This window comes from Falco biarmicus, chromosome 6, assembly GCF_023638135.1.
Source record: "Falco biarmicus isolate bFalBia1 chromosome 6, bFalBia1.pri, whole genome shotgun sequence".
In the NCBI taxonomy this organism is placed as follows: domain Eukaryota; kingdom Metazoa; phylum Chordata; class Aves; order Falconiformes; family Falconidae; genus Falco; species Falco biarmicus.
Genome location: NC_079293.1, coordinates 43,754,359 through 43,766,608, shown reverse-complemented (window position 1 = coordinate 43,766,608; position 12,250 = coordinate 43,754,359). Strand labels below are relative to the sequence as shown.

The window sequence follows — 12,250 nt, the reverse complement described above, 5'->3', positions numbered from 1 at the left end:
TTTGATAAAATACAAGTGACTTCTATTTAAGCCATCCAAGCTGTTGGATCTTGACTTAAGTCAGCTGTAATTATACTTAAGATCTTACTGTGCACCAGTTTAAAAATCACTTCAAAAATAAACTTTGGTCATATTGCTAATTTTACTGTATTTTGATCAGCTAAGGTATGAAATAGCTTGCAAGAATAGAATTGGTAGAAAAAAAAACCTTAAGAAACAAGGAAATCCATACAACACACAGATTAAAAGCTTGCAGCAAATCATAACAAACAGTAAAGGGAGGGATTCTTCTGAGAAAATATTGACCATCATTATGAAATAAGAAGAAAGTGTTGCTCGAATATTAGTGCGTTTCCTAGAATCAATTTGGCTATCTAATGCTAAACTCTCAAACTGTGCCAAAATACACCACAGACAAACACAGCAGCACAGACATATTCAAGAACGGGATAACACAACGTTAACATGCACTTTTCTGCGTTGGCCTTACCTCCAGTATCATCCCAGCGTACTAATGCAGAAAAGCTAACCAGGATTTCAACGGGCATCAGACTGTCCACAAGTAAATAATAGAAGACTTGGTCATCGGTAGACTGCATAGAAAAATGGGCATTTGATCATCTTTCTGTTTCGTTGAATATGCTGTCCACCCGGGCTTATACAAAGTATGGCTAAGATTTCAGATACTGTGACCCTTACTATGGTACAGGAAGTAATTAACTGTCACTACTTCCAAATTCAGACATGTCATTTAAACCCAGAGCCTCATGCCGCATGTATAAACCATGATGTTCAGTTAAGAGATAAAAGGAAACAGAAGAGTTTCCTGAATGAGAATATATCTACTTTTGTATGATATTCTCCACATGCACCTCAATGTAGTAGTTTTACTTGCCAAATATCTTAATGGAAGGCCAAAAAATTTTGTTTTGTGCTGCAGCTTTCTGATTCTAATTAATTACAGTAAGCTTGGGGAAAAAAAGCACTCAATTTGTAACACACGACTGATACCACTTCATACGTTTTTGTAGGAAAAAAACCCCATAGAGGCAGCAATTTTCACTCTCAGCTTCAATACATAATTCCTATGCCAATATCAGAACCTACAGAATGACTCCAAAGTTCCTAGAAATTCTTCAAAATCTGAAGGTGAATGAGCTTCTTTGCTTCAGAACTGTTTTAATACATGTCTTCCTACACTCTCCAGAGTTATATCAATATACTTTTTGTATTTGATCCTGGAATACCATTACTATTACCTTCATAGCATAATATAAAAGTGTTGGTTTTAAGTCTGATACTGAATTTACCTAATACTGTAAACACCTCATATAGATCCATGTAAAAAAATAGAATGGTTTTACAGCAAAGGGTTAGTTATTTGGCACAATAGCACACAGGCTGACATAATCTTGATGCTAATTATGGCTTGTGAAAGTATATCATGCAGTGATCAGGAAAATTTTTTTTGTGATGTGATTACAAATAGAGAGGTGTGAAATTGCAGATATACTACAATTATGAAGCATAATCCATGTAGTTAACCTTCTCAGTGCAGGATTTTACATAATGTTCACGCCTGGAGTTCACGTTTCAGTCCTCTACAATTACACTTCATTTGCAGTATAAAACTAGAGCTGGAACAGAATATTCAAGCATGTTGAATAACCTTCTGATAACATGAACTAATGGCAGTTTTAAAGAAATACTGTAATTTTAGTGTAACTAAGGGGTATTTCTAATCCCTGCAGCACAATCTTGTAAACTGCTAAAGGACAGCCTGTAAAGAGAAAATGGAGGGCTATGCTATACAGAGTGCCGATTTGGGTTTTAGGTGACAGGCAAAGATGAAGGAGAATTGAAGGGCAGATTCTACAGCTGAATCATGATTAAATTTAATGTAGTCTCTAGACTATTGCAAGGTAGATTTAAATCAAGATAAAGAGAGGATGGCAATCTGATTCACTGTAAATTATACTTTCACTACCAATTTTCATGATCTACGTATTTAATTCTTTTACTATTGTGCAACAGCACAACATTTTTTTTTTTTTTTGTCTTAAAGATAGTGAAATACTTTGAGATATTTGCTAGCAAGCCTTATCTTTGTATTGACTACAGTAATGTTAATGTATTATTATTTTTTCAGTAACAGCAGCTTTTTGTGATCTGAACAACATCATTTAGGATATATGTATTACCTAAGTATGTAAACCTTTGACAAAGTTAAAAAAAGTACATAAAACTCAATACAGTCATATACCTTAAAATCTGTCTTCTGATAGTTATAAGCATATGTATATGGCTTGTGGAAAACATACAGGTTCCTAGGGAGAAAATAAAATAATACTACATGTAGAAAAATCATAGTATAAATTACATATTTCAGGTTAATGTCTATTTCATAGCATAAGATACTAATTTTAGTTTCATAAATCAGACTCCCAGCTATTTCTCAGAAATGGTTCAACATTTTTAGTTTCATAAAGGGTAAATACATTCATTTCCAGAGAAAGAGCATGACAATTTCTATCTCTGCTGCACTTCAGTTTTCCATTGGAGGTCAGGCCACTAATTTGTCCAGTTTGACTCTATAAATGGTAATAACCTAACATTACTCTGAAGCTTCCATGCCTGCCTGAAAATTACTGTAATAAAGTTTTCTATAAAGTTTATAGATTTATAATAGGTTTATACTTATTTTGTATAGTTTATTAATATTCTTTTTCAATCCTGTGGTGTTTTCACACCTTCAGAAAGCTACTTAGATCCTGACAATTATTTTTTCTGACCTTGAAATAACCAAGAGCAACATAAACGTCTTCAGCTTTACTTGAGGATGGAATCAGATGCAAACTTCAATGTTTTATGTAAAATAAATGTTTTGATTACTCAGAAACTTCAGAGGGATCCTGATCCATTGCTGACATATTAATTCCTACAATGACTACAATTTTGCTCATTTCTCAAAGTTGATAACTCTGAACATTCTTCTTCTTGTCACTGTCTCTGAGATGTAGGTGTGTCAGACGTGGAAATACTTTCAACAGGACTGACTGGTAAAATGAAAATCTTAGGTGCCTGATTTCTTCTGAGTGATAAATTCTTCTAAGGTAAATCAAGATGCTTTGTTAACAGCTACTCTATCAGCTCACTGTGAAAATAAGCACACTCTCACTCATTTAGGGACAGAAATAAGAAACTGACATATGTTCTATACCTTTATATTACAGTGGTCTACAAAAGTTCAATAGTAATTTAATGTTTGGCTCATGAGTTTAAAAGTTCATATTTCATATTCTCTCTCCATGACACTGTGAGCTAGAAAGGAAATGTCTTTGCTTGTGATGTTTTTTTCTGAAGGACCTACCTTCCTGGACCTGAGGCTCCCTAAAAATACTCAGGCAAACAAGCCAGCTCTAAAGTGATCTATGATCTTTTGTTCCTAAAGTTCCTGTAATGCTGCTAGAATAAAAGTTATGCATGCTCTCTCAGAGAGGGAGCAGAGTTTAATACATGCTCAAGAAAACATTTATGAAAAGAAAAGCTTCACAAAGACATCTCAGTTACAAATCCAAATGAAAAGAAAAAAACAAACCTGGGTAGATTTTCTCTCATAAAATTACTCCTCTCAACAATGTCAGATTCTATATAGGATCTGTATTGTACCAGGCTTCTTAAATCTTAAAGACAGAAATTAAAGATAGTATGCTACAATTACAGTAGCTATTACATGTTTGCAGAGATATAAATGCCTTGGAATTACATTGAAAAGGAAGCAAAAGAAAGCAGCTATTGACCAAGATGAGCTATGCTGATGCCTAAAGAAGATATCAACATTTTCTGCCTTCGAATTGCATGATGCACACGCAGGCGGTGTCTGGCCGGTGGCTGACGGGTCAGGTATGTCAGCTCCCTAATGGCTGCAGTCCACAACCTACCATCTCCCACCCACATTATAGTCTGATATATGCGTCACGAAGCTGGAAGTTGTGTTCTCTGCTGTACTCTGGTTGACATATGCAAGCCATACCATGGGGCTGCACCTACAGACTGACTGTCAACAGGGACAGTAAGTCTGGTCTGAAGCGCAGCCTTGGGACTACCCTGAAATACAGAATAGTTATGCAAAGATCTGTTGAGAAGGTAAAGTTGTTATATAGTCACGTTTCACATTTTACCATAGTTATACTGTGTACTTTACAGAATAAACCTGAAAAACTCTGTTCCTTACTGGAAACAAACACAGAAGTCATCAAAGCTAATCCAGGTTTCCCTGGAAACTGAAGTCCTTTCCGACTCGATTTCTTCCTTTGATATATCCCCTGTCTGGTGGTTCATACCAGTATCAGCTGTTTCTGACATTGGCTTTGCATCAAAACTGATATTCTCATCTAATTCATCTGCAGAGATAAGAAGACACACAAAGCCAATACAGTGAAAATATGAACATTAAAGTAGTATCAGTGTTCTACGGAAAAAATATCCTAAAATTACCAGGATATCTTCCATACATCTCAGTGTTTAAAAATGAAAACCCACTAACCAAAAAAGCTCAAAAGGTGACTGAAACAACTCTGTATAGATATTTGTTGCTTACATCTGCAACTGCTTCAGTATTCCGCCTCAACATACTATCAAATGTTAAACTGTGCACTAGAACCATTAATATGAACACGTTAGCTACACATATACAAATTCTGCAAACCTGAAGTCATCTATATATAGAAAGATACAACCCCTTGTCAAAGCTCCTATTCAGTGAAAAGCCGATGGAGCAGTATCATAAAATGTTTACAACCCACAGAAAATAAAAAATACACAGAATTGTGGAGGACACAGATAGGAAAAGTACCTATCCTTGCCTCTGGTACTTAGATACTGTCCCCTGTGATGCTACTCACACAAATCAATCCAACTACTTCTAAACACAAACAGATTTGAAATACTCTCAGACTCATACCAAAATATAAACACAGAAATGTCATGAAGACACATTCTGCAATCATTTAATAACTTTTTAAGTTGTGTTGTAATGTCACTTTCTCTGACTTTACCCTGTGATATTCATATAAATAGTTGTTGATAATGTTTAATCTGGCCCAAGAAGAAGTTTTCAGAATATCTCAGAAGAGCTGACAACAGATCAGACATGAACAGCCATTAGTTCAGAATGTTTGCCGAGGAAAAAGATGATTTAAAATCCAAACAGGTAACATATAAAAAATGTGAAAGCTAATTAAACATAATTTATCTGTTTTTTTAAATGTGCTTTGTAATATTTCAAGATCAGCAAGACACATAGGTATTTCATGGATAACTAATGAGTTTACAAGGTGGCTCTAAGAGTTTGCAATTATTTTTCAAGAATTGAAAGAAATGTGATGTCAGGAAATGCACCAAAGACCTTTTTCTCCTCACTCTACAGAAAAACTACCTTGGAGCTATGTAATCTAGGATTTTTTCTTACATTTAAGTTAACGTGGGTTTTAGGCCTTCAGTGAAATAACTGCAGTGCTTAGCTTACAAATGTGCATATCACAGAGAGGATGATGAAGGGGTCACCAGAGCAGAACTATGCCCAATGTAATCCTTCTGTGGCTCAGTGCTGCCCTTTCGTTCATTCTGAACAGTACTACAGCACTATCGATAGACCTGCAGGGTTAACAGGGTCAGTAGATCTCTGCAGCCTTCAAACAGATGTGCTCCACCCTATTTAGAAGTCAATACATAAATCTTTCTGTTGATTTTTATGCAGACTGGGGTCAGAGGGAAGACGGCTCTTCCAGTGCAGCTAAAGGAAAGCAAAACCAGTGTCAACAAAACTTCTGAAGTTTCCTCACTCCTCTTTGAAGAAGTAATGAGAATCTTGTAAGAATGTCATCAAAAAGCTTATTTTATCCTTTTTGATATATGTAGTCCAAAGACAGTGCTGTTCAGAGCTTCCTGATAGAATGATATGAAAAAAGCAAATCAAACTAATTATTGTTTACCTTGTAGGCAAGAAGTGCCGCTTCCAGCTATGAGAAACTGCAAGAACTGGGTGATACAACGAAGATACAACTTATGGAATAAAACAACAAAGAAATTTGAAGCAAATCTTAAGAGATGTTCAGTATAAAATAGTACTTTAAAACTGACATATAGAAGATAATTGCAGAAAAAATTGCCTGTAAGTATCATATAATTAATTACTTGAGCAAATGTAAATACGAATCAAATACATAGGGACATAATGTGAGCTTATTATAAACAGAACAGAGAGCTTCAGAAAAAGGGACCAGCATATTTGAATTCCAGAATTTTATGCTACTTAGAACTCAAGTAAAAAATATTAATGTTACAATCAAGCCCAAGAGAAAAAAAGTAACTTGATGAATAAGGGAAAACACTCAAATACAGAATAACAAAACATCCACTGAAAAAAAAACCCCACAACAAAGAAAAAAAACCCAAAAAAACCCAAAAAACCAACAAAAACCAGAAGACAAATAAAACCAGTTCACTAACTTAGAGCACAGCAGCATACAAACTAGAATATTTAATCAAAAAAGGGAAAAAAGTAGCAAATGAACACAGATTAGCAGAATGTATCACAAAAATCTCTACTTATATGGTAAGAAAATACTGTACTGCATGGAACTCCCCAAATTATTAGAAAGAGTAATGTTCTTAAACTAAGAAGACACAAAGATGACAGTTTAACATCAAAGACTGTCATTGCTTTTGGTAAGTGCTCATTACTTTTTAAGCACTGGCTCTTCACTGAGATGCTTAAATGGAAATCAAGCCCCTCATCAAACTGACTACAGTTTTGGACGCTAACATTTATTCAGTATATGGATGCTTTGTATCTCTCTCCTTATAGTCATGAACTAGCTCTTTAGAACACAGTAACAGGCAAATTAAAACATTTGCTAGCCAAGTAAATGAAAAAGAACCAGAAACTACTACCTTGCAAAGAAAATGTTTAAAATGGTTCAAAGTTGAAAAAAGTCCCCTGTTTCCATTTTCAGTAAGAAGGGATAGACAGGCTGGCTTACTGGAGTAGAAGTACAAAACCAGAAATTTCCTTTTTGCAGCAGAAATTGCAAGAATTTAACACACTGAATATGGAAGTTGTAGGTAATTGCCATAACAGACTATAACATATCCTAACAGAGATAATGGCATACAAAATCTTCAATCCACAAAACTGTACTTAAGGTGTCTTTGAATGAAGGTTTTCTACCTGAGTTTGAAGATTAGCAAATGTTTTAAAGAAAATTTAAGAAGTGATCTAACCAACTACAGATTATTTAGTACAACGCCTAAACCAAATCTCAAATACAGGCAGATGGGTGGACGAGAGGCAAAATAATTTTATTCAAGTATAACATCTCAAGAGTATTCTAGGGTTTTTGCTTTGGGTTGGGTTGTTTTTCTTTTCCCCATGGGTGTAGGGTGTGCGTGTGGGTATTTTTTGATGTAAAAAAATCACACAAAGAAACAGAAGTATAATACATGCTCTGCCTTAAACTGAATTGCATTTTCATTATGAAAAAAGCACTACACAATGCTGCAAACCTGAAGGCAACCAATCGATCAGCTTAAGGAATAAAATGGTAAATAGATTTGAATCAAATCATCCACTTTAACAGGATGCCAAATTCTAGCTGCTTTTATGAAAAAATATAAAGATTGTGTATGTGATCAAAAAAAATTTTCCCCTTACTGTGTACTGCTTCAATATAGCCTGCATACACTGTACAGCAATGTCATACTTAATTCCAGCATGCTTATTTGAAATTTCACTTTCTGGCTTTGTAATTTTCAGCCTGTATTTTAGTTTCATCATGTCTCTGGACAAATACTGGCACAGCAAGATTTCTTTGAGATAACATAATGGTAGGAATAGTGTGATACTACAAACAACTTTCATCAGATTGAGTATCTGCACCAAAAGCAATTTGAAATCATACAAGAGCACTTTATAGAGAGAATGTAACTGCTTTATCATAACACAGAATAAGTGTAAATGTACATATTTTCATTTTACAACAAAGCACAGAAGTGTAATTATATGTTTTAGGACAATTTTTTTTTGTGCTGGTAAATTTGCAAAGCTATGATTTCCTACTCTGAGGACATTCTACAGACAGACAATGATGCACTGACAAAAACACTGCACTGCATTTGATGAATTTTGGCATAGCACAAAATTTCACTGGACTTCAGCAGCCTAAGTAGTTTAATGAGACTATTTTAAAACTTTTTTTTGTTTAAACATACATAGAAGGACAGATTCCTAAATCAAAAGGTTGAAATATTGAAAAGCAATCATACATCCAAGAAAGGACTGGTATACATATGTGAGTTTACTTGTAAAATATCACTGTTCTCAATAGGAATGTATTTCAAATCCATTCAAGTGAACAGAAAGAACTTCCATTGACATTACATTATTCATATATTTAACTGTCTAATAACCTGTAACCAAACCCTAAAACAAAGTTATTGAAATCTCATTTGAATTTGGGCAATTTTAGCTATGTTAAAAAGTATATTAAAACCCTCATTCTCGTAAATAAAAGATTTTTTAAAAGATTTCTCTATTTCTCTCAGTTTTGGTTCATGATTCACACTCACATTTTGTGGAGTTAAAAGAGTTGTAACAAATCGTTTTGAAATAACAGTAATACAAAGTAAACCTCATAATCTACAGCGCATGGCACAATGCAAAGCATTAAACCAAGATATATCGCCAAGCTTCCTCTCCCAATTTTTTTTTCTTTTAAAAAGGATTTTTTGAAGATGGGTTTATTTCATAATTAAGACATTAAAAGGAATTGTGTTATTTAAAGAAAAGTCTTCAAATCCTCTAATGACTGTTAACACTTGCTATGTAAATTTGGAATAAATGGATTTTGCATAGCGAAATGACAACATATGGTTGAGACGGCCTGGAGATTGTGAAGAGAACTTGAGTACAAATGACTTTGTTACAGTAGTTATGTGAATTATTAGTACTATGGGCCAGAGGATGGAAATACCCACTTCGTCCTTTTCCTTGGTTGTACCATGGAAGCTTTTCTTCAATGGGCATTTCTTGAGCATACTTTTGAGTAAGCAGAAAAGATGGCAATCTGGCTATTGAGATATGCTAGCTTCAGAAACAATTAATAGTGACAGCTACAAAAATACTCCAAGTTCCCAACACATTCATGGCAGGCTTAAGGAGTAGTCTACTGCAAAGTATTATATCTCTGTTAGGTTTTGGCATTGAGAGGTGAAAGAATAACTGAATTATATATTTCCAGCTCTTTAACTTGTAGCATTTTGATAAAGTGAGATTCTTTTGGTTAGGTCCTTTTTTTACTAGGATGATATTACTAAAAATTAATAAGAAAAGATATTCAAGCACTAAAGTACTTTAAATCAGTATCAGTTCTTAAAAGCATAATCTCAAAATTATATCTTTTGCTTGTACTGAACAAATTTTACCAAAATTGTTTAAAAACTATTTCTTAGTATAGGTTTTGGAGAAGTATGATCTTCATTTGCTTCAAGAGATTTTAAAATCATAAATGTATTCTCACTCTTCATTATAATTCTAGTACGACTCAGGTTTTTGGTTGGGTCGTGTACCCTCCCTTTATAAACTTATCTCTTATTACCCTATTTACTAGGGTTACTTGAGATGGTTGATAGGGTGCACATTTTTCCAGAATGAAAATAGTGTTATGAACTGTGAAAATATCTAAACTTTGTGTGTAAAATTACTGGGTTTAATTAGACATTAGTTTAAGTAGAAGTCAGGGAGTTGTGCACATGCTTTAACTGAGAAGATATGTATTGTATTTCTCAATTATTGCAAGAGGGGATCATAGACATTTTAGAGATTAAAATAAAAATGTTTTTTAAAACAGTACTCTTATGCCTTTCCCCACCATGAGAATCAATCTTCAGAAATGCTTAAAAAGCACAGGTGCATTGCACAGGCTTCTACGTGGACTGAAGGGTTGAAAATCAAACCCAAGATGTGTCACATGTATGAATCATGGTGTAAATAAAGTACAAATCCTATTCACGTTTCACACTTTATTCTGCTCCAAAATTCACTTTCAGAACTAAGGTAAAAGGAAAGGTGTTTCCTCGCAGCCAGTTTTAGGAGAGGTTCATTGTTCACCAAGCAAATCTGGTCACGTCTTTTTTAAAAGTGGCTCAGTAACTTCTCCTGACCAAACTCTCAACACGTTCACTTAAAGCAGTACACATTTTGAAAAAATGACTCAGTTTGAATACTCTTCCAATACTAATCTTGAACAGATAAAAAAAAAAATATCAACATTTATTGAAATGGAAGTTGTCCTTTTTTCTTGCCTTTTACTTCAGGGAGGAAAAAAAAAGTGTAATTCATAGTGATTAGAAAAAGAGCTCTCTGTACAACATCCAGTGTATTTTACTGGTGAATAACTTAGGAAAAGCGTTATATTTTCAAAATATTCTTGTAAATTAGGCATTTGTAAATAGCAATCTGAAGATTCTACTCTATGTAATTACATATGGTATTACCAGTTCTTCAAAATCTTTTCCCATTAAACCAACATCCATAAATAAGAGTGTTGATATCTGTACATGAGGATTAACATTGAGGCCAAACAATATGGGAATGGCAGAAGTCTGAACATAAACTTCAAACACACTTACCTTTACTGAGTCTCTGTGTGTTTTGCTGCCAAAAGAGGGTGGTCTCCTATATGATAAAAAAACAACAAAACCCCGTCAATGTTATTATAATCTTGCATTATTTTGTTAAAGAAAATACTTTGTTTGGGGGCAGTCCTTCCCGAGATGGAGAAACAATCTAGTAAGTTATCATTGTAGTATATATTTTTAGAAAAGAAAAAATAGAAAAAATAAAATTCACCATAATACCTACATATACATCACCAATAGGCAGGCTAATGTTTTTCTAGAGAAGTACATGTGATCTGGAGTCTATGATAAAAGCTATTCCATATGCCTAGTCCTCTGCTAGTAAAAAAAAAAATGTTCTTTGATATTACTGTTCTTTGAAAAGAAAACAAGTTCTATTCTAAGAACTAATTAGTCCTATTCCAGAACCATTTCTGTTCTTTTCTATTCTAAGTTTCCATTCTTGGAAAGTATATGTCCTTTTCCAACAAGCTGTGGAAGCATACACAACTGACACTGGCAACAGCATGCCTGATTGCTACAGCATCTTTTGTTTTCCATCAGCTGCATAAATACAAAGTAGCCTGCTCTTTTTTAATGTTTTTGGCAAACAACTTTATCCTGGTCAATCCCATTTCCAAGATAGAGCTGCTGAACTAATACGAATGCAATATCCACTTACATTTAAGGTTGAAATTAAGTTAGCCAGCCCTTCTGAAAGTCCGCTCATTCACTTTGAAAAGACAGCATCCTTTTCACTGACAGATTAAAATCTTTGATATTGGTAAAAATGCACGCCTAGTCATCCTTCCGTCTGACTGCCCTCTTACCTGCAATATGACATACTCTGCACAAGACCCGCTTGCACTTTTTTTTTTTTTCCCTTTAAGGAGGGAAAGCCCAAGAAAGATTCCACAGTTTCCAGCTTATTTCCTATTTGAATGTAGTTTTATTAATGGGTTAACTGAACTAGCTTTGCCTTTGCAAGGAAAAATACTAGAACATAAAAAGACTACTGCAAACAAATTTTCAAGCTTCTTTTCACACCTGGTCTCCCTTTAACAAGTTTTGTCACACTTCCCCCCGAAGTCCTCACGTATACCCACCTTTACATGTGTCAAAGGCACTAATGCTGAAACAGATAGCATTGAGCTGGCCAGTATCTGGGGACACAGTGATTCTCTGTTCTGCATTTCAAAGAGGAGTTGTGGCAGCTATAATGACTTCAAGCTGCATTTATACTTTCTCAGCACAATCTAGAAACATTTTTTTCAGGGGCAGACAGATATCATTTCTAGTCTGAGTAAGTTAGACTGGATGGTAGGTCAGAACAGTACCTAAAGCTTGCACAAAGTCATTGTTCTGTAAATCCAGGTTGTGCCTGAAACTTCCTATTACAGACTATGTTGCGTACACAATATGAAGGGACCTGCGAATGCTTCCTTTAAAGACTTATAGTGTTCTACTTTAATTCCTGGTTGCAGTAAAAATCTTTCTGCAATATTTTACAGCACATTCACAGGCCCAGATTAGACTCAGGAATCTCATCTCTATCAAAATATTAGGTATTTGA

General features: G+C 34.5%; 1 protein-coding gene across 1 annotated transcript in view; it reads right to left on the bottom strand.

Annotated features, from left to right (window-relative positions):
* The window catches only part of ADGB (androglobin), a 123,258-nt gene that overhangs the window by 47,855 nt on the left and 63,153 nt on the right, over positions 1 to 12,250 (bottom strand). Inside the window, exons 14-17 of the mRNA XM_056344385.1 lie at positions 10,690 to 10,735; positions 4,235 to 4,403; positions 2,264 to 2,327; positions 491 to 593 (exon numbers count right to left, since the gene is read on the bottom strand). Coding sequence (XP_056200360.1) covers positions 491 to 593; positions 2,264 to 2,327; positions 4,235 to 4,403; positions 10,690 to 10,735 — 382 coding nt within the window. The remainder of the gene's footprint in view (positions 1 to 490; positions 594 to 2,263; positions 2,328 to 4,234; positions 4,404 to 10,689; positions 10,736 to 12,250) is intronic.